This window comes from Apostichopus japonicus, chromosome 20 (genome assembly GCF_037975245.1).
Source record: "Apostichopus japonicus isolate 1M-3 chromosome 20, ASM3797524v1, whole genome shotgun sequence".
Lineage (NCBI taxonomy): Eukaryota > Metazoa > Echinodermata > Holothuroidea > Aspidochirotida > Stichopodidae > Apostichopus > Apostichopus japonicus.
In genome coordinates this window covers 3,169,405-3,192,319 of record NC_092580.1, presented here as the reverse complement: position 1 = coordinate 3,192,319, position 22,915 = coordinate 3,169,405, and the positions used below count along the sequence as shown (strand labels likewise).

The window sequence follows — 22,915 nt, the reverse complement described above, 5'->3', positions numbered from 1 at the left end:
TCTCCATTGTAGCACTTCAGCACTCTTACCACAACAAACGCAATATTCTATAGCAGTATTTCTTCTAAACTCTCATACATATTATATAAAGAGATTCCTGGCACTAATTTGACCTCTAATACTGCATAATATAGACAATTTTCTTGTCATATATGTCATGGATGCGCTTCAATTTGTTATAGTTTCATGAAAGCATCAATATTACTGGATTATCAGGATGTAGAAAATAAATCATTGATGCAAATAACAAGCAGTTACTTTTAGTTTAAATGTTAACTTGAAGTTAGTTGTAATATTGGTATGCATATATTAATACATACTTGGGAGAACAGCACAACTTATACCTGTATCTTATGCTGTAACTTTGAAATCATTCAGACCAAACCTTAAATAAAACCCTCAATCAAGCCAGGACATCAGCCATTTCGTTATTATGAAAGAAAACTTATTATAAAAATTCCTCTCAAGTGCAACAACTCAATATAAGCAAGGACAACAGACATTTCCAATAGAACCTTAGCATAAAACGTGAAAATCAATGAGGCAACAGGTTATTTGGAAGGTTTGTTCTTTGGGTGTGGAATAATTCTAACATACTTTTGCAGCTGTTTATCCTGTGTGAACATCTTATGACACATGAAACAAAAGTAATGTTCTCAGTCACCTAACTTGATTTTATAATGTTTGGACATCTTCGATTTACAGCAAGCACATGAATTTACCAAAGTAGGCGATTGTGCACTTTTCTTTCGAATGGCCAAATGCTTCTTAGATAGATAGATTCAAAGCCTCAACTTGTGTCTGTTCATCTTGTACGAAGTTCCGAATGACTTCCTTGGCTGGAAGGACCACCCTGGGTTGAGGGTCACAGGGTTGTTAACCTCTGAAGTGAGGGAGGTGGACTTAGCCCCTGATAGGAAAGCAAGAAAATGACAGTTGATCAATGACATAAGCCCCCACACAAGCTCTCTGAAAATCGATACTCATTCTAATAAAAACTTTCCTTTGCATTAAACTAAACATATAAGCTGTTTACATTTTCAAAACATCATCCCAAAGAATAGCTGAAAGAAAGTTCTCTAAATATTAAAAAGTAGATTTTTTTTTGACAGGTAGCTAGCGTAACTTTACTGTAGGGGGAGACAGCGATTATCTGGTAATAATAAATAATATTTAACATTTATAAATTAATTTTGATCTGATTTCATGTGTAATAGTAATACCTAATAAAACTGTGGTTAGGTTAGTACATATAAATATGAAATGCCATAAAATGTAACCCTTTCATAAACATGCTTTGTAAACACTAATGATTTGTCATCCAATGTATTTCAAGTCAACATAATAGAATATTGAAACAGTGAATCCGTGATAATTTCAGAAACACATCTACAACTCTGTCATAACAAGAATGGTTTGAAAATCACAGCTTAGCAACTACTGTCATCAACAACCACACATTTTTTATCATGCTGCAATATTTGAGCAATACAGATATAATGCTGAGGGTTTGGATGGGAGAGATGTTTTACTGGTTAGCAGGAGTCATGGTAAGTCCTGTTGATTGCAGCTAAGAGGCAGTTACATACGTTAGTATGAAGAATACAGAACAAAAAAATAAATGGAAACCTGTGACACAAAACAAAATAAAAGAGTACAATTCTTCTAACTATTCAGAGACTATGCTTATGCTCATGGTTAGATGTAATGTGTACCACCAACTGGGTATAATCATGATATTACAACACTGTAATTGAAACAATATTTTAAAGATGAGTAACAATGAGCAGGACTCTGTTCATGGCCATCCTACCTGTTACATCTTTTTTAGTTGGTAAGCATTTCCTCTTGGATGATGATCTGGTTCCAGCTGCAGGCTGTAAACTCACTGCCTCTGAGATACTTGCAGGAGCAACATCTGATGGTTCTGCACCCCTGGAGGGGTAAAGTCTCTTACGCTGTTGTCTCAATTTATCACCTCTAACAATATCCTCTTGCAAAGGTAAAGTGTCAGTCTGCACACTATCAATACTACTAGTTAGATGTAATGTGTACCACCAACTGGGTATAATCATGATATTACAACACTGTAATTGAAACAATATTTTAAAGATGAGTAACAATGAGCAGGACTCTGTTCATGGCCATCCTACCTGTTACATCTTTTTTAGTTGGTAAGCATTTCCTCTTGGATGATGATCTGGTTCCAGCTGCAGGCTGTAAACTCACTGCCTCTGAGATACTTGCAGGAGCAACATCTGATGGTTCTGCACCCCTGGAGGGGTAAAGTCTCTTACGCTGTTGTCTCAATTTATCACCTCTAACAATATCCTCTTGCAAAGGTAAAGTGTCAGTCTGCACACTATCAATACTACTATAACTTGTTAAAGGTCGGCTCTGGTTAGCGAGTCTCTCGGCTTCAGCGAGCATTGCTCTAAGGTAATTGGAATAATTTGGTTCGTCAAAGGGTGTTCGGCACTGTTCAACATGACTACCTTGTACTGCAGGCATAAACCTTACAGGTGGAGGAGAAGGATAACTTGAACAACCGGCCGTGGGACTTTGTAACCTACTCTGTTTGTCTGCATGGATGTAGTCAAAGGCTTCATTATGTTGTGATGTTCGGGTACCGGCGATGGACTTCGACTGAGTGCAATAGCTTCTTGGATACATTCAACATCAGGGTGTTGGGTGCTGGTGTCCGTTGTGGTCTGAATGTCACAGGTAAATGGCACCGATTCATCATGTGCATCTATATGGTGAAAAGAAACAAATTCTACACAACTCAACATCATATTTAAGTCTGAGTAGGGCATAAAAGTATGCTATACAAATGGGGCTAATTCATAATAAATTTGCATTGTGTAGCAGTTGTAGTAAACATAACAAGTAACAACACAAAGCCTGAAGGCTTTGTGATTCTTGCCCATATAATATGCTTCAAATTCCACCTAACTATCTGACTTATAAGTTAAATTTGTCCAAGAATTAAGTGTGAACCTGAAAAGATCAGAGATTTCCAGCTCTTATATGTAGCACTCGTTTGTAGGCATCAACCAATTAATTCACTGGTAAGGATTTTAAAATATTGAGTTTTTTGACAAAATGTTTCAATATCCAGAAGAACAGTCTTCCTATGTGAACAATAGAAACACAGATGTTTAACCTATGAGCACATGGACATTTCCTTTTACCTATTTTGAGCTAGCTAATCAGCTCTACCACTAACCATCCCTTTAATAATTGTTATTAATGAATGAGAGTTACATGACATTGTTTAAACACTGTGAAATATTTTCACAACTTACTGTTAAAGCAAAAGACATCTAGTATATATCACTGAGCATAAGGCCAATTTTAAGACCATTGAGATAACCGGGTGATCCATTAAGAAAATCTGGCAAGGATCATTTGAGATAACCTATTGACCCTTGAAGCTCAGAGTGTAAAAACTGAAAGAGATGGCTATTTGAATTTGTTTATATCACCCAACACAAGAATATCTTTGAAGATTTCTTTCCTGTTTGGCTGAAGAGTTACTTCAGACCTATTGTATATTGAGCCTCTTCACAAAACTGAATGCAAATTAAATCTCAAACATGCCTTTGTTTGTGAATATGGAGCACACTCAAAGTAGGTCAAGAAAAGGCCCCTATCTCCTTTTCTGCCATTTTAATTACTTGTTACAAAAAATTTAGACCGTAAATTTTCCTCAAAATGAGCTAAATTTGAAGACTGGTCACATGTCTTCCACAATTTCTGCAATATCAGACATAAAATACTTTATATTTATGAAAAAGATGGCTCCAAACTTGAGGGAAAATTTAAGGCTCTTAAGATGCAACCTGGAGTTTGTTGCTAGGTGTGGACGTAACCTAGCAACCAAAAAGTTTTAAAAGTTTTTTTGCCCAATATCATCCTTTGAGACATGTGGCAAAGACACCATATCAATTTCAGGCAATTCTGAGAGGGTCGACGTGGGGGCCTATGTTGATTTGGCATGGATTGACCCATATGTCAAACAATTCATTATAACTTATTCCTTACAACCAACCTGCAGATGAACTCTCTGGTTGTTCTTGTTGGCTGCTACAGCTCCCTTCATCTGGCTCCTCAGTCTTGACAGAAACTAATGAACAGCAAAAAAAAAAAAAAAAATAACAATGATTTCTCAAAATAGAGGATAACAATGATGGTTGTCACCTCAAGGTTAAAACTGATAAGCAAACATAAACATAACTTTCTCCTATTGTTGAGATTTGTTTTTTTAAGAGATATGATCTTCTGGTAAACAGCTAGAGCAATGATCATCAGATCAGCAATAACCTTGTGATCTCTCTGCTGGATGAATCCTAACTTCTGAATATGCAACAACCACATCAGCTGGTGTACTGATCATCAAATTCAGTTTGCTATTGAACTCTCCTCATTCCATGACAAACACACCTATCCCTGAACAACAGAGTTCAATATTTTATACAACTCAATAATTCAATGAATTATGAAGCTCAGAGTACAACCATTAACTTCTTTACTACGAGCTTGGTATTAAATATTCATAAACTTGATATTTTTGTCTCCGTTTATTGCTGCTTTTTGATAGAATGATATGGAAAACCAATGAATAAATGAACTCTTTTCTCCTTAATATTTTCTTAGGTCTTACCTAATGATGTTTTCTTGTCTGAAGGAGCACAGAAATCAAGTGAATCCAAACTATGGTTATCAAGAATCTCTTGCTTGACTTGGACGGGACTGAACTCTGTAATGGAAACACACCACATCCATTTCCATGGAGAGCAGTGCATGTACAGTACAATATCTCTGGGGATCTCCAAGCAACTTTACACTCAACATTTCTCCATTCTTCAACAGAACTATGAAACACTTGTTCAAGTAATCAATACAGTGAGGAGAAATTTGCAAGGAAAATACGAATGAACTAATTTTACGTTTGTATCAAACTTGAGAAAATCGAACATGAGGCACATTTTTTTAAACACCACTCAAAATTGAATTTAGTCAACCTCATTTGAACATTGATGGGTGTGTAACCAATCAATTTATTTCCCAGATACTTTTACATATTAGGCATTAACAACATGTTACAAATGAAATAAAAATATGAAATAATAGCAAACCTAATTCTCAATATGTTACATGCAGTCTTCACTTCCTCTAAAATTTCATCTATGCAATTTTTATCGGGCACTGCAAAGAAATTGATGAATTGGTTCTTAAATAAATAATCATTTATTTCAGTAAGAAAATAAGTTGGAAAAAAATCAAATCAAAATGAGAAAAAGAAATAAGAGAAATATGATATAAAAATGAGAAATATGAAAATCAAATCAAAACTAATAATAGCAAACCCAATTCTCGAGATGTAACAGTCTGCACTTCCTCTAAAATTTCATCGATGCAATCTTCTTTAGGCACTACAAAGAAATTGATGAAATGGTTAACAGACAAAATTATATCAATATTACTGAAGTTCTCAAATACAAATATACCATCAAACTGTAACAGTGTACAGATTTAGAATTTCACAAGTTTTGGTTACCTGCTCAAAATTGCCAGTCAATAAAATATTTGGCCTCATAGAACTTTGATAAGCATGTCACTAATACATTTATTTCCCAGACACTTTTCCATATTAGGCATTAACAAAAAGTAAAAAATCAAGACAGAAAAAAATCAATAATAGCAAACCTAATTCTTGAGATGTTACAGTCTGCACTTCCTCTAAAATTTCATCTATGCAATCTTCTTCAGGCACTACAAAGAAATTGACAAATTGGTTTAAAATAAATAATAATTTTTTACTTCAGTAAGAAATAAGTTGAATGGAACAAGAACGTAAACACATGTTACAAACAATGATAAGTTGTGATAATTAATGGGAACAGTTGACAGACAAAATAATATCAATGTTAGTGAAGTTCTCAAATACAAATGTTGCATCAAACTGTTTCAGTGTACAGATTTCGAATTTCACAAATTTCAGCTACTTGCTAAAAAGTGCTAGTGCATTAATTTACTTGCTAAACCATATTCCCACTGGCATTTCCCTTAATCATAAAATACCCAACATGTGCTTACTGGTAGAAAAATGCATGTGCCTTATTTCCTACAGACAATTGGCAAGAATCCTCTGGCATATAACCAGTCAATAGCATGCATTCAGAGGCTTGCATAAACCCAATCCATCATAAAAAACAATAGAAAAAATCCCACTGTGGATGCAAGTGCCTGCTCAAATATGTCAAAATGCCTATTATACTTAACCTGATAAAATACATGTAGATAAATGAGGCAAGACAGGGTTTGCAAAGTCCAAACCTAGTTTAGCTCAAGCTTACTCCTGGAATTGACAAATAAAGTCGGAAATAGTTTTGTAAGAAAGCTCTCAAGATCATACACATAAAATAACTTTTACCACCAATACGATTCTGATTTTCACTATCTCTCTGGCTTATCTTGTCCTCCCATTCCTCATCTCTGAATAGCTGGGAATTATCCTCTAAATGTGACTTGGAGTAGCCAGTTAGATGTACTTCTGAAATAAGAGAACAATTGAACAAAGATAATCTTAAAAGTTTCTGAAAACTTGTTTTCTGTCCAACATGACTAAATGAGCTGAAAGAAGTACCTGAATACAATATGAAGCTCTTTCATTACCAGATTATACAATATATATATATATATATATATATATATATATATATATATATATATATATATATTTATATATATTTATATATATTTATATATATATATATATATATATATATATATATATATATATATATATATATATATATATATATATATATATAATAGCATGTTCAGTGAGTCTTTCTTCTTAATTTCATATAAAACTAAAAGATAAGGCTAACAGTGATGGTCTCTAAACTGTTTGTCTGATATCTGCAGAAATGATATTAAGTTGACACTGTATATTTTTGATGTTTTAAATAGGGCCAAACACAGTGCATCCCTTCTATTCAACAGATTCTTGAAACATCAATTCTTGTAATAAGATCTAAATTTCTAAGGTTATACAGTAGGAGTGTATAGTTTCCGAACAAATGTCCATCAAGTTACAAATGAGTTTAGATGCAGCTTTAGGACTATGTAGGGCACCACTGTAAATCTATCTATTTATTATTACCTCTCCCTCAACCCCCCCCTCCCCCTGCATAAGGGAGATACATAACTCACTTCCTCCTTTAGCATGAAATGTAGCCTTTTCTCCTGGCATCAGAGTCAGGTTTAGGTTCTGCTGGAATATTAGTCCATCCACCAAGGTGCAGAGCAAAATATCGTCTGTAGAATGGACTCTCACCAAGACCTGACACCTAGTCTTCCCTGCTACATCTGAATGGAAGCAAAGGAGTAAGATCAATAAGACATTTATTTACAAAAAAGATGGGAAGGGAGGTAGGCACAAAGGAAGAAAGCTTTAAAGTAACCTACTGTACTAATGAAACAAGAGATAAATTGCTCTTTCTTTTTCATTTATTACAGGAATTATATTAACTTTAAATAGATCAGTTTAAGAAAGAACTAGTAAATATTTAATGAAAGATATAGGCAATCAGATCCAAAAGAGGAACATAACCCACAATGGATTGGCAGTTAAATAGCATCAGCCAATAATGAAGAAAGCAATGAAGTATAAAGACAAATGTGAACTAGAAATAAGGTATGGTGGACACTAAATGGAACATGGAAATATGGAACCCAATACATGGACCACAACACTTAAAATCCTACTCCCTTAAAAGGGAAAATTACATTATATTGTCAAATAACAACATCAGAAAGTTCTACTGGTGCATGGTACGTAGGCCTTTGGTCAGTACTCAAACTCCACAAGTATCCATGTTACATATTTTTCTTGCCATAAGGTTCTGCAGGCCACACTAATAGGATTTTGAAACCTTCTTGTAGTCACAGAAAATTTGTCCAAGGGAAGCATTTGGCCTGCACTTTGCACACCTGTGGATGCATTGAAGATGCACAAAGTCTGATGACAAAAGGCATTGCAATTTCCACTCTAAAAAATAAACTCACCAAAGAATCTGATCAATCTAATAGTAGATTTTAAAATGTAGAAGATAGATCTTTATTGAAGTTTATTTTTTGCAGCCATACCTCTGCATAAATACTTCAAGAGAACTTTCAAATCTTTGGATGAAATTCTCCTAATGTGTTACAAAACAGAGAAGTATGAAGGAGGTTGAAGCAATGATGCCACATAGACACAAATCTACAAATGCATTTGCCTTTAATCTTCAACTCATTACCATTATTACAGTTTTCATCCAAGGCTGCCATTGTGAGATGTACCCCAGACTCTACTGTTTTAGTGTAAGGTACTCCAGACTGGAGTGTGAAACCTAAAGATAAAGAGAAACAGATACATCAATAAGAACTCTGTTAAAGACAGTATGTATTCAACTTATTGCAAACTGTTAATATTTGTAATAATGCTGTTTCAAGTACCTTAGTGTTCTTATTCATAAACTTGTTGCAAGCAACATTACACTGTAAACATTTATTATTCCCTTTTAGAAGTTCTGATGATCTATCAAAGTCAGTGAATTTGGAGATAGAAAGTCTACTCCCAAGTTAAAGCTCTGAAAACTATGGATGGTAGAATAAGGAGGGCAGTACAATGGAATGAGTAGTCACCCAGGGAGGACAAAGCTAAAAGACTACTGTTTGTTATCAAGACCAACTCCCCCGACCCCCAAAGAAAAGGAATGTGTCATTAAGTTCCATAAAGCTGTTTAAACAGTACTCTGCATTACCCTGGTACTATACATATTACAAAATATGAGAAAGACACTGTGCATGATCCAACTACCCTCACCCCCACCCCTCCCCACAGGTGGCAGGACGGAAAATTGGATTGTCTTGATAATAGTACTCCACTGAGCAACAATAAATGGAAGTACTTTCCATTTTTAAACTTGATAAAATTAGCTCAATGGGACATTCAATCATCTTATGTGTTCATGTAGAATATATGAGAACAGTTTGGAAAGTAAAGACCTCTAGGTCAGTACTTTTTGAGAACAATCTAGCAAAATTTAGGGCCAATACACACTGCCTTTAACATACTGTGCTACAATGTCAACTTTCAGTAGAACTTTCAGCAATCTAACCAACCTTCAACTTGAAATATTTAGTTTTAGAGTCTGCAAAGTTTTGGATTGAGGCCCCACTTGAATTTGCAACAACTGATGCACTATCATACAGAAATATCCTAAGCAGGCATTTACATATTTTTTACATCCTACCAATGGTATCATTGATGAACCTCACTTCAAAGTCTTTGCTTATCACACTTTGATTGTGCATGATGGAGGCAGTCCTGGTGTAGGGTGATCCTTTTATGAAACTACATAAAAAAGAGAGAGATAACATCACAAAACTTTTAATATCATAAAAACAATACACATGCAATAACATTGAAAGCAGTTAAAAGCAGAACCAAAATGATGTTTTAAACATCCTAACCTGAAATAAGCCAATGTACATCACCCAATACTGGCTCCATGTAGTATCAAGTAGCTAGCTCATCTCTCCAGTGAGAAGTACTGAAATAATATAACAAATGTCACTTAAACTAAAACTATTGAAATCTCCAAGGCAAAACTTGACAAAACAAGTTAGTTTACAACAAACTAAAAAAAAGTAAAAAATAAGATTAAACAACTAGAGCAGCAAAGCAGCAGAATCTAAATACCCAACTGTACTTAGCCGTGTGTTAAAGGCTAATAACCACTTTGAATTTACTTAAGTTCTGTGCCCTTAGTACTATGCATATAACCAAGTTATATATAACCACCATGTACCTGTTATCACCCATCAACATCCTTCCAAGTTTGATTAAAATCTGACTAACAGTTGCAGAGTTCTACCATTTGTATATTTTCAGATTTGACCCTGTGAGGCTGTGACCTCATCAATAAATATGCAATATAAACCAAAACAGTTAAGGTCTGATAATATGCTTCAAGTTAAATCAACTTTTCTTTTTTAGATTGTACGGAGAGTTTCATTTAAGTTTCTAAAAGAAATTCAACATTGTAAATGTTTAACAAAAGTTTGCTGTTACACAATGGTGTTGTATTAAAGTGTGAATCAGATTTTATTTTGGACCGGCCAGCCACTACATTACCAAAATGCCTAAACAAGTCGTAAATATGACTGACTTCTACTGAAAAAATGAAAAATGCAAGATAGGGGCATAATTTGTTTCAAACTCTATAAAGGAGCATTTTGTGTTGGCTTTCAATATTTGGTACCCCTTTTTTATCCCACAACAATGTTACTTACTAGCTTGACTTGTCCTGTCTCACCTCCAATAATTACAGCAAATGTTGTCAATTTAAAGTTTGGGGACTTGGAATTGTAGCAGTAATGCATGTGTTAAATGCTACTTAAAGCTTATTGCCCAGCAGACTATATTTTGAAATACAATGAAATCTTTAATGCTCACTAAGTTACAATAATTTGTGTAAAGATGTTAATACATAGCATCTAAAGTTTACACTACCATTGGTTGGCAGGTATTGTGCAAAGGAAATTTTGCAAAGAAATTGTCTTTCAGATCACTAGGGATAAAGGCCCTTTCCAATCATATGAAGCAAGTTGTATCTAAACACTGTTAATTTTGAGATTTCACGGTTTAAAAAGTTTCACTTCTAAAACTGGAACATTTTGTTAAAAATAAAAACCAGCGTGCTAGGTTATTTTGATGGTAGCCATAGCCTATTAATGTTTAGGAGAAGCCATGGGCAGGATATAGGTGTAAATTGATTGTTAGGTTTATGTTATCACATTTTTGAAGGGAACTGCGGGTACCTCAAGTTTGCATGTTAAATATAGATCTGAGGTTGAGTTTGTCAACAAAACATGTTTGTTGATGCCTTGTACAAATATGACTCCTGGAAGCTATTTGGTTTTTAGGAAATGGGGGCACCTCTAGTTTTGCATGTTAAATATAGATCTGGGGATTAATTTGTCAACAAAACATGTTTGTCGATGCCTTGTACATATATGACTCCTGGAAGCTATTTGGTTATTAGGAAATGGGGGCACCTCTAGTTTTGCATGTTAAATATAGATCTGAGGTTTAGTTTGTCAACAAAACATGTTTGTTGATGCCTTCTACATATAGAGCTCCTGGAAGCTATTTGTTTATTAGGAAATGGGGGCACCTCTAGTTTTGCATGTTAAATATAGATCTGAGGTTGAGTTTGTCAACAAAACATGTTTGTTGATGCCTTGTACAAATATGACTCCTGGAAGCTATTTGGTTTTTAGGAAATGGGGGCACCTCTAGTTTTGCATGTTAAATATAGATCTGAGGATTAATTTGTCAACAAAACATGTTTGTCGATGCCTTGTACATATATGACTCCTGGAAGCTATTTGGTTATTAGGAAATGGGGGCACCTCTAGTTTTGCATGTTAAATATAGATCTGAGGTTTAGTTTGTCAACAAAACATGTTTGTTGATGCCTTCTACATATAGAGCTCCTGGAAGCTATTTGTTTATTAGGAAATGGGGGCACCTCTAGTTTTGCATGTTAAATATAGATCTGAGGTTTAGTTTGCCAACAAAACATTTTTGTCGATGCCTTGTACATATAGGGATCCTGGAAGCTTTTTGGTTATTAGGAAATGGGGGCACCTCTAGTTTGCATGTTAAATATAGATCTGAGGTTTAGTTTGCCAACAAAGCAGGTTTGTTGATGCCTTGTACATATAGGACTCCTGGAAGGACTGTGGTGAGAAGAGATAGAATGATTAACGGAGTGGAGTAATTTCGGTTATTGGTTTTCTGCGCAAAAAAATGATTAAGTTGAGGAAAATCGCATGTTACGTGGTTGCAGGGTTTTGGTGTAATTTAGGGGTAGAAACCACAGGCAAAGTTTTTGTGTGAGGATGCGCTTGAGTGATGTGCTTTTGACATTTACCTCTGTAGATTTATATTGAAAGATATATAACTGAAGCCATTTCAAGATTATAGTATTGTTAGTTTCTAACAATTAATATCGGAAAAATGACGTTAAATTTACTTTTTAAATCAGACTTATAATTTTGCTTACTATAACTTTAAGGTGCGTTTGTATCTTGTCCGTACTTTATCTGTAAGCCACGCACTTCGCGTCCACTCGGTTTGCGTGGCTTTAATATACCCACGAAGTCTGAACTGTGCTATCTGGTTGAAGCAAATGTCTGTGCTGGCTTTCACTGTCATTCGTTTTAGTCAACGTAATTTTTTAGTGTGTACAACATATTGTCATTTGTTATGTGTAACACAACTGTCATTAGTTTTAGTAACACCCTACAATACACACTAACTTACATACATTACAAACTAACTTACATACATTGGGAATACATCTGGTTATTCATGTCAGCAGAGTATGTTTCATTGTCTGGAGCTCCCTTATTTGCCACTTACCCCACTTTTCACCTCAGAGTCTCTTTAACACCATGATTGCTGTGTTTGGCTCCATTTCAAGGAGAGGTACAAGGGAATCTTCATCAATCTCTGCTCAATCCTCTTCTTACCACAAGTATCACATCTTCAGTAGTTTTTTAATTCCTTCTTTGCTGTATCATATATGAAAGAAAACAGAATAAACCAGCAAGCACTCATAAATTTTTATATATTTATCCATATCAGTAGTATTAATTAGATCTATCTTGTTAGGAATTCACACTGAAATAGGTCTGCACCCATTAAATTTAGCAGCCGGTGACCTTGTACCATTAAAGTCCCTCCCTTGAGTTGGCCAGCACAGAGAGTATCATGTCTAACTCATTCTCAAATAGTCCTTTTTCTCAGAAAAAATGCTTGTCTGCAAGAAAGTGTAGCACCCCCAACAGAGTTGTAACTACCCAAGGGGCTGTGGGTTCGATAGGGCCGCTGTCGGCCACCCTATGTCAGGATGAATGTGGAGCAACTACAAGTTAACACAACCTGAACCAATAAAACACGGACAAATAAATTGAATTTTGTGCTAATACATTTAATACGAAACCGATGCCCAACTTGGGCAGGTGTCTATAAAAACCAAATTAAATAATACTTGAGGTCATCGCAGTGACCTCCAATAATAATGTAGCAAGGTGATAAATTAAGACCAATATATAATTAATAACAATACAAATCCACATAAATCCCAGCTTATAATTTACATAAATAATAAGACATACCTGCGAAGTCCGTGGCCAAAACGTATAATAACGAGTCCTAAATCTTCAATACATAGGCGTTGCCTCAGGGAAAATTCAACCCGAATCAAAGCCACAAATATGAGAATAACCCTGCAGGGTGTGGCAATAATATCGGCTGACACAAACACTGTGTTCCCAACCTTTTAATAAGTTTAGATGTGATACTTTAAAGGGATTCAGACAAACGGGGACCGACGCCAACAATAATATAAGAAAAAGGACTCGGACTTGCCTATACTATAATACAACATATATCTAACTTAACGAACTGGCCAACGGACCTCCTAGGCAGCAGCAAACACCAAAAACAGAACACACTTTTGGAAACCAAAACTGCTAAGTGCCCTAACTTAACACAAATACTGAATCGAAACCTCAGATCTTCGCGTGGCTTCAACATTCCACATATAAGCTACGAAGGAACCAGACTATTGTCACGAGAGCTGGACAGCTGAAAGGGAGACGGAAACAAAAGGTATAAATTAGCATGTGAAACTACAACAATTCACTTTACATATAAAAGATATTAGATAAAACAGACCCCCAGAGAAAAAGAAAACAATACACACAAACAGGACAATAACTACTCCAGCAGTGATGCCACCTATGTACGGAGGCGTTTACGTGACGCTCCTCCCGGGCGTCACAGTAGTGAATACAAACAGAAACATAGTGAAAAAGAGTTGCAGCTTCATTGCAGCCCACAGTCATATCATATTGACCTGCATTGTTTTCCTTTCAAAATCAAGATTGACCATGTAAATATGCAATGAGGCCCTTCAAAATGATCTACTTGTTTTGCCTCACTAAGTATGTACTCTAGACATATGCTTTCTTTTCTCAGTCCAAAGTTGGCCGAAAGCAACATAAAATACAAGCTTTAGTTTCATCGAAACTTTTAATCAGGTCTGTCATCAAACGGCAACATTAGAAATGATATAAGGCCTAGGTCTATCTAATTGTGTGGTCTTTATATAGGCTAAATATGCATAAAATGTTCTTGTGGCACGCCGGAATATTGAGGGTTGCAAACTACTAGGCATGAAATTTGCCCTATGGCTATCCAGTGTAACAATTACATTTAAGCCTAGAAGCCTTCTACGATGATTAAAAGTCTTTTGGTGAACACACAGATGAGCTATTTCAAAACTCAGACATGCTGATCAGCTCAAGAGATTCAATGGAACTATTATGGCATTTGATAGCAGCTTAAAGCAGCACAAAACAATCAAGAACCCACCTTAAAATTATGTTGCCTGTAAGCCTAGGCCTATAATCAGCTTGATGATTACTGTGTGAGGCTACTTAGGGCCTTTGGGCTAGTCTAGACTTTTAGCCTAGTTTTGTTGGTGCACAGCCAATAGAACTGTGGCCCTAATTTACAGTATGGCGTCCTACCCGAGACATTATTATGGAGAGCCTACGTATCTAAGACGGGGTGCAATGTAATTAAGTTAATCATGACTAGCCTAGGGCCTAGGCATAACTATAGGCTAGGTCAAGTCGTCAACTAACCTTTGACAGAACAGGGCTAGGCCTAGGCTAGTAGCATGGTGGGCTCATAATTGATGCATAATTAACCACTATTTCTGCTAAAGTCACAGGCATCTTAGAGGAAGAATTGCAGGGACTCGGAGGGGGGGGGGGGGAACACATTACCAAGAAGGTTCCTGCCTACTGTGAAGTTGGGAGGGGGGAAGAAATGTTTTCCATGGCAATGTCCAGTGCCGAGTAATGCATTGTCCCAACATTTTAAGTGAGAAAAAAGATTCTCTTGCCTTGGAAAGATTACAATACCTATAATTTAAATTTTGACTGGCTCTGCACATTAGAGAAACTATTTCTCCTCCTACACATGATAATTTCTTTGCAACTAATATTGAACTAAGATATCTCAGAACAACTGTTTTGAAGTATGGTTTCAAAATTTACAATAATGTTCCTATCACAGCGAGGGCCAAAACCACAAAACCGTTGGTGGAGAGGGTGGGGGGGGGGGGGTGGTGGGGGTTCTCGGGTCCTCCTGCAGAAATTTTCTTTGAAATTAGATGGCTTCTGTGGCCTTTTCCAATATCAAATCATGTATGTTCCAGGATAATTACCAAATAGCCATGTTTTTGGTGCAAGCATAATGTCATATCACAACTAATGTTTTACTGTTTGAATTTCCATGGGAGGGAAGTGCCACCATTGTCCATTCCTTGCAGAGGATCAAGGCTTAAGGTTTGAGGTCAATAGAAATCAAATTTCGGCTGAGTGCTTTACCATCTGCAATAAAATTCAGACCACTTTATTGAAATAAATTACTTACATGACCTGTTGGTGTAAGTGGGTCGTTAAGGCTTTTAGTGGGTCTTTAAGGCAAATACCAATTGCATACTTTCTTTTAGTGACCGTCGGTGGAGTCCGTCTGTGATGGTACATGTAGGGATACAAAATATAACAAGTGTATTAGATATTTGCCTTATTAAATGAGTGATAATTTAAAGGCCCTTTTCTCTCACCCCAAATCTGCCATTAACTTACCTGCAATACCAGTCAGCTCAAATGTTATGTTTGGGTTAATAACAATGTAGACAAATGCAGAATTCAATAACCTGAGCTATGAAATTCTCTAGCACAGAAGATCAAAATGTCTTTAAAGGAGCTCAACTATCTGCTATATTGGTCACAACTCCCAAATATACCATGATATGAACTCGTAAAGTTTCCAACACTATGAAATTGAACTGCCAGGGTTAGCGCTCCACTAAGTATTTGTGTAAACAATTTCAATGTGTGTTTATATATATTTAGACTGAAAAGCAATACCTGGTGTTCAATGATGGTTGATACTGAGCATGTCAGAGCACTGTCCTTGAAAGAAAAACATATTTTTTCTATTACTGTGCCAACTTTGGGGCCAATGCAGCAGATCTTTAAGGCCATGTTAACGATTGATCCCCAGCTTAAGATCAGATCTCTGATAAAGGAGCAAACTGCACCCCCCCCCCCCCTGTGAACTGTAGGGTATTAACATTGGATCTTTTGACATACTGAGATCCCTCAAAATATCAAGAAACAGGAATTTATAGCTATCATGTTTATAAAACAGCTATGTTCTTGAATCTTTGGCTAATAATTTGTTGTATGCTCACCACTCAACATTGTTTACACTTCAAAAACTGATCTCAAGCGATGGACTGATCTGCCGTTTATCCTGGTCACTCTATTAGGAGCTTTGATCTGGATCTGATTTGCATAATTTACACAGGTAATACATCAGGATCTGATATCCTGAATGATCTCTGTACACTGATTTACTAGTCTCAATTAAACCAAACTAGCTCTTAAAATATCTCCTGCTGTACAACTGTAGGGGTGCGATTTATCTGAAAAAAATGACATATGAACCAATTTTTAATTAACAAATCCAGTGAGGTATTGGGAAGGCTCATGCTGTATTTTGTTATGTTATGGAAAACATGAATGCTCTATGTCAAACTCCTTACTCACTTCTGAGATCAAAAAGGTGAAAATTTTAGAGACAAAAAGGTCAAGTCATTATGATAACTTATAAAGTCAAAAGTACTTGATAGAAAAGTCCATTGTTTGGGATGACAAGGCAAAAGTTTGATTGCAAAAAAGTTTGAGATGATATAAGTGAACTAAAAAAGCCAATCCCCAGACAAGCAGTCACAATTTTGACATACATTTCAGTTTTGGCAAAAGAACACCCAAACTGTGAGGTGAAAAGGTCACATTTTAAGATAAACAATTCAAAAGTTGAAAATTTGTTTCCCTAGGTCCTCAATTTAGGCACTGCATTGCTAAAAAAACTAATTCAAAATTATGCAAAGTTCTGTTTCAGCATGTGAGGATCCAAGATTTTTTTCTTGTCAGCGAACAAAAACATTCTGTGACAGGAACATACCAATTAGCCTGGTTGAAAAACTGACACACAAGTGTGGCAGTCTTTAGTTACTACTGCCACACTCAAATTCTCCAACTATCTTCACGGGTTGACCATCTAAATGTTTCATCAATGGAGCACTTTCATATTCACAACAAGTGTCAATTAATCTATGTTCATTTACATGTTACAGTTTTGAACATTTCATTGCAGCAATCATGAGTATCTAAGTTTACAAATACAATAAAAAAAAATTACTTACCCATGTTCTTCCATCATGTTAGCAGTTCTACAATGCTCACCAACGATCTCCTGGACTTTTCACTCAGACATATTTTGGGCTCTGTATTCAGCTAAACCAGTGGCCTTTCTTGCATTTTTTTTTTGAAGTACTGCCCTTATGAGCTTTTATAAGGTGTAGAAAATAAAATACAAGGATTCTTGAAGGTTGCAATGAACTTTAGAGATTCATAATCAGAGCTTTCATAACATAAATTAGTAAAATACCTTTCATTCTTATTATTGTAATATTTGTATTATTGTTTTTTAAAGTCCTTTCAAATCCTGAATTGGATACCCAAGGACGATCCCAAATCCAGAGTTTGCCTCTGCAGGAGATCTTCCCAGCATCAAAAGGTCAGTCCTACTTATTTTAAGATAATACATTCCAAATCCATTTATAATTTACCACCCTCCCCCCCCGCAAAAAAAAAAAACACACACACACATACACACAAAACATTTTAAGGCAACCTTAATTTGTTAGGTGAATAGTCTGTTCAGAATCTTGCAAATTAACAGCATATTTAACATCTCAAATGTAATATTTCTATTCAGTCAAATTGTCAAACCCCAAATCCAACACCAATGTATGCTGTTTCTTAAATTGTTCCCTGCTATATCCAAAGTTTTGGGAGAAATTGTAGATTCAAACATCAATAAATACAATACATTTGCTCACAAAGATGTAACATGCTAAGGAGGATGCCAAAACTTGGTAATTGGAGCAAATGTATTGCCAGGTTTCAGGTTTCCAATGAATGGTATAAAGCCCTCCTCAATATTATAAGAAATGTTTAAATGAGTGATTTTACCTCAGTGGACTCATCTGTTCCTGCTTAGAACTGTTTCTCTTAATCTATTCATTGGAGGTACAGAACTGGTGGAGGGTAGTTAAACATGATCTTGAGAATCCTCCTCCTCCTCATAAATTACATCAGTATCTGAATTGCTGTCTGTCTTCACTGGTGCAGCTGCTGGAGACACTAAAGGAAGGAAAATATGCTGTTAAGCACAAAGCTTAATATAGCTAGAGACAGGTGAACACATTTCTTGTAATGAATAGGAATGTGCATTTCAAACAATTATATGATGTTGCATGTTTAGTCGCAATGTAACCTTGCATCTAATGATACTAAACACCAACAATGTTAGGACAGCCCTTGAACAAAGCAATTAAACTTACATTAAACTATACTCTAATTGACAGTTGAATGATCCATTAATTAATAGTTTTGTCATCTCACCTTCATTCTGTCATGGATTGCTTCATTAGTCATCTTAATTCCTTGCATACCTTGAAAGTAGCCATCTTTATCAATCATATCTTTCCTGTCGAGCAAAACCGAAACGAAGGAAACTTGCCTAATAAACTCCCTTGTTATGGGATCTTAGCATCTATTACGATTAAAACATAAGACAAGATGGCAATCCATGGCATCTTATCTCTCCTATGATGGAATGGATCTACAATGAACTTTGACCTTGACCCTTAACAACTGCATAAGTTCTACTTAAAATTTGTCCCATTATAGTCTACATATTTTTTGGTTTAATGACTTTTTCCAACATACTGACAAGCAGAAAATGGCTACAGTTTCTGGGTATTTGATATTTCACCTATGACATTTATGCAATCACCCAAGATCAAGTTAACAGTACATGGTCAGGCACCTACCCACCAAGTTTGAACCTGATTGGACTTACAGTCTAGGAGAAGTTCACGACACACTCTTTTGCACAATTTAGATCAATTTGAACTAATTAAACTCAATTGACCCGTTAACTACAAGCCTAAACAGCTAAATCTGTCTTGTTTTAAACTTTGTCTCTTCATTTCTCTACATATAATGTGGTTTAATGCCTTTGTCCAACAAGTTGGCATGCAGAAAATGGCTAAAAACCAATTTTTAGATTTCTTGACCATTGACCTCTTCAATTGAAATCATCAATCACGCAGGCATGAATTAACATGGTCAGGCACCCACCCACCAAGCTTGAACTTGACAGGACTTCAGGTCTAGGAGTTTGCGACATACTTAATTTTGCTCACTCACTCACTCACAAACACACCCACCCATCCACCCACCCGCCCACGCACACTCACTCACATTTCTGATGTGGGGTGAAGTACAATATCTCATCTTCCTATACATTACATGAAGGGAGATGAGATCAAAACAAACTCAACACAAAGTCACAAACAGTTCTGCTTTACAGCAAGAAATAGATAGTGGCTTACTTTAAAATGCACTGTGCTGTTTAGAGTGTAAATTTAAAAATCATATCTATACAAGCAACTTATTTTAGCCGCCCACCCCTCCTCCACTCTCCCCCTCCCCAAATCGACTTCTATTTACCTTCCCAATCCTTTACAACTTGAGAAAGTTTAAAATGTTGTTAAAATGACACATCGTTACATTTCAACCAGTTAAATTTATGGTAGTAAACATTCAGTTTGGGTTTATCCAATAACTTGTCTCAATAAAGTGCATTGCATTTACTTTTCCAGTCAGTTTCTTATTTTTGAATTGTTTTACAAAAGAATAACATAGATAATATGATGCCAGCTGACAAAACCTTGGTTCAAATAAAACATGTTTAGAGAGTGAAACTTACTTATGACTGGTTAAAATGACCCTGTAACCATGGGCGGCGATCCGTATTTCCGAGTGGGGGGGATATGACCTTGTTGACTATCTAAGCGTAGCGCCACCATTGGTTGGCGCGAAGCGTACAAGAAAATTTTGGGATTTACAAACCCTCTAGATGGCCGGAAACGGCACTTCCCGAGGTTTCCAAGCGGCATATACCCAACTTTAAAGTAGGGATATCATGTCCGAAATATCTCATAATCAGGATCCAAAATACTTTTTTTTTAATTTCGGGTGTTATTTTGGGAAAATTGCCACTGTCAACCTTGTTTCAGGCGCTACGTTAGAATGTTCGAGAGCTCTTTTATATTATTTGATGAAGAAAATGGCCTCATGCAGGCTATTATAGGCCTATACACATGCAATACACAATTACACATAGTTACATTCCTAGGTACCGATTGCTAGGGCATCCAGGTGAAACGTGTATTAAGCATTACCAACATGAGATTCTCAGCTGTTCGAGGGAACATGTACGTGTGAAGGCCTTCTATAGGGCCTATATGAATACTATGAGGGTGCATATATGTACTATATCAATACCGTGGGCGCAATAATACATTTTGTTGTTATAGGGCCAATGAAGCCTACAGTCAACTATTCTTGCTTTATAAAGACGGTTTATTTGAAAAGATCGCACTGCGTTTATGGTAGGCGAGAAATGAAGCTAAAAAAGAGCCGTACATTCACGATGATGCATAAATGTAGGCATGAAAATATTCTTATCCCTGGCATTTGGTGGGGGGGATATGGTGTATTACAACCCCTCCACCCATTTTCATGGGGGGATATATCCCCCCCTTCCCCCCAGGGTCGCCGCCCATGCCTGTAACTATCGCTACCACTGGACTCCGTGTTCAGAGATGAGCCATGCTTGTACTCCGACTGAGCCGTATCTCCTAAATTTTCTATAGCGACGTTTTGTGGGGAGAATAAACTGCAGCGGAAGATGAAAGAAAAGAGAACCAACAATGTAGAGAGACAGAGGGTGAAAGAAGAACAAACAAAACGCACTCAATGAACGTAAGAATATGTACATCAGGAAGCAGGTCAATGGCAAAATACCTCTTGTGGTAATGAGCTTAAAAATCATCCATCACTGATAGCAACAACTGCGGTATGCCCTTTAACCCTTTCAATGCCTTAGGTGCCCTCTTGATCATCCTACAACTTTATCATCTAAGTCAGGGCTCTAAGACTGTCTAAAACTCCAGCAAAATTTGCGCCAAGAGCCAGTAAATATTGAGCAGCTGCGGGAAATGTTAAGGTTTTGATGTACAGTTTTAAAAAAAACACTTAAAATTCTGTCAATTCTACATGTTTTTTCTCACTCTGGAAACCATGCCCCTTGGTGCCTTTTCACAAGTGTATGTAAATAGCCTTGTTTTCCTACTAAAACTACAAAGTTGCCGTAGTTCCCCTGCCATCTCAATGAAAATCAAAGACAATTTCTAATTCTCTCCCTTGAAATAGTGGCTGTGCCCCTCCGGATTCCTAATGTGAGTACATAAATAAACTGATTACTAAGGTAAAAATCGTAATAGCTTATCCAAGGCACCATACTGCAACAAATAATAGCTATCAATATATAAATATCTCTGCATCCTACCCTGTTGGTTTCTGTTTCTGTCCTGTTATTGTTGCTCCATTTACTGATACTGTTAACATAATAAACTACTTACTTATCAACTTTTATTTTCCAAAAGATTCTATTTTGATTATTGTCGTCTGCAATTACTCCACCGTAATGTTCAACTACAGTAGTAGCAGTGTGGTCTAACAGTTGAATGTTAAATGGATTCCAGAGGGGTGAGAAAGGTAGGGATTTGGGACAGTTACAGTGACAGGACTCACAGGAGTATTGGGGAGTACAACAATTACAGCCCATCATATATGGAGGGACTACGCCTACCTGGGGAAAGAAATATGATGTTTGTCCAGACGAAGGACAGATTTATACTCTAAACTTGACAACTTAGGGAAAAGGGCAGTAGAATATTTGAAAGAGCTATTTGCATTAGAAAATACAGGAATGTCTATGAAAACCTCCAAAATTCTGGAAGGATACAAAAGCTCCTGAAACCCTACTTCTCTTGTACCTTGCATCATTGACCCTGCACCCCCCCCCCCTTCGTCCTATCACTGCAAATCGCATGGACGCAAAATGCGAAAAATCGCAAAATGCGATCCAAAACGACAAACTTGCGAGACGTTTCCAAATCAGCATCGCACATTGTGCCGATTTGTGCGATACAAATTCCTAGTCAGATTTGGGAGCAAACACTCAAACCTTAAGTTACGAACTGTCGATCACAATGTAGAAGTTATAATTTATTGAGTTTATACTCAATGTACAACTAATTCACTTGACCGTAGAGCGAAAAAAAACCTGAAAAAAATAATATCCTACCATAGTTAGGTGTAAAGCAAATAGCCTAACCACCTCAGCGGTTACGGATCTCACGTAACTAAAAGGTTCCCTGGCAACGTGCCAAAAAATGTTAACAAACAGGTGTTACACAGGGGATGAGCTCACAGTTGTTGGGAAGGTACCTGGGGAAATTCTCAGCACATGTACCGTGGTACAGTAGTTGGGTATAGGATTAAAAACTACAGTTGTAAAAATGTACGCATAGTTCACGCTATTCATTGTTAGGCAGTCTAGAAACGTGGCTTTGCTGAACGTTGTTTGTTTCATAATATCGGAAGTTTTATAAGTTGCACTTTTTAAAGATTGAAAGACAGATTAAATCTCTTTTCATAATATAGCTACTTCAACTTGTCATTTTAAAGTTTTCATCAGTTTCGTGACAATTTAAAT

General features: G+C 36.3%; 1 protein-coding gene and 1 long non-coding RNA gene across 24 annotated transcripts in view; both read right to left on the bottom strand.

Moving 5' to 3' along the window:
• Window positions 1–775: 775 nt before the first annotated feature.
• LOC139960873 (uncharacterized) lies at window positions 776–2,032 on the bottom strand. Its single transcript, XR_011790652.1, has 2 exons — window positions 1,814–2,032; window positions 776–910 (listed from the first exon to the last, which is right to left on the bottom strand). It is a non-coding gene; the product is annotated as an uncharacterized lncRNA (long non-coding RNA).
• Window positions 2,033–2,090: 58 nt separating this feature from the next.
• The window catches only part of LOC139960866 (uncharacterized), an 82,220-nt gene continuing 61,395 nt past the window's right edge, over window positions 2,091–22,915 (bottom strand). The window contains exons 1-16 of one of the 23 annotated variants that reach the window (XM_071959517.1): window positions 20,921–21,605; window positions 20,060–20,080; window positions 18,688–18,772; window positions 18,256–18,426; window positions 17,424–17,566; window positions 15,581–15,679; window positions 12,413–13,720; window positions 9,312–9,412; window positions 8,292–8,405; window positions 7,225–7,380; window positions 6,440–6,559; window positions 5,713–5,778; window positions 5,373–5,438; window positions 4,667–4,762; window positions 4,055–4,129; window positions 2,127–2,752 (exon numbers count right to left, since the gene is read on the bottom strand). In XM_071959517.1, coding sequence (XP_071815618.1) covers window positions 2,517–2,752; window positions 4,055–4,129; window positions 4,667–4,762; window positions 5,373–5,438; window positions 5,713–5,778; window positions 6,440–6,559; window positions 7,225–7,380; window positions 8,292–8,405; window positions 9,312–9,412; window positions 12,413–12,441 — 1,059 coding nt within the window. In that variant the 5' untranslated portion in view covers window positions 12,442–13,720; window positions 15,581–15,679; window positions 17,424–17,566; ... (2 more) ...; window positions 20,060–20,080; window positions 20,921–21,605 and the 3' untranslated portion in view covers window positions 2,127–2,516. Of the gene's footprint in view, window positions 2,753–4,047; window positions 4,130–4,666; window positions 4,763–5,141; window positions 5,212–5,372; window positions 5,439–5,712; window positions 5,779–6,439; window positions 6,560–7,224; window positions 7,381–8,291; window positions 8,406–9,311; window positions 9,413–9,531; window positions 9,612–12,412; window positions 13,721–15,580; window positions 15,680–16,406; window positions 16,501–17,423; window positions 17,567–18,255; window positions 18,427–18,687; window positions 18,773–20,059; window positions 20,091–20,920; window positions 21,606–22,915 lie in introns of those variants that run through there. The other 22 variants (XM_071959515.1, XM_071959513.1, XM_071959518.1 and 19 more) reach the window with 22 other exon arrangements.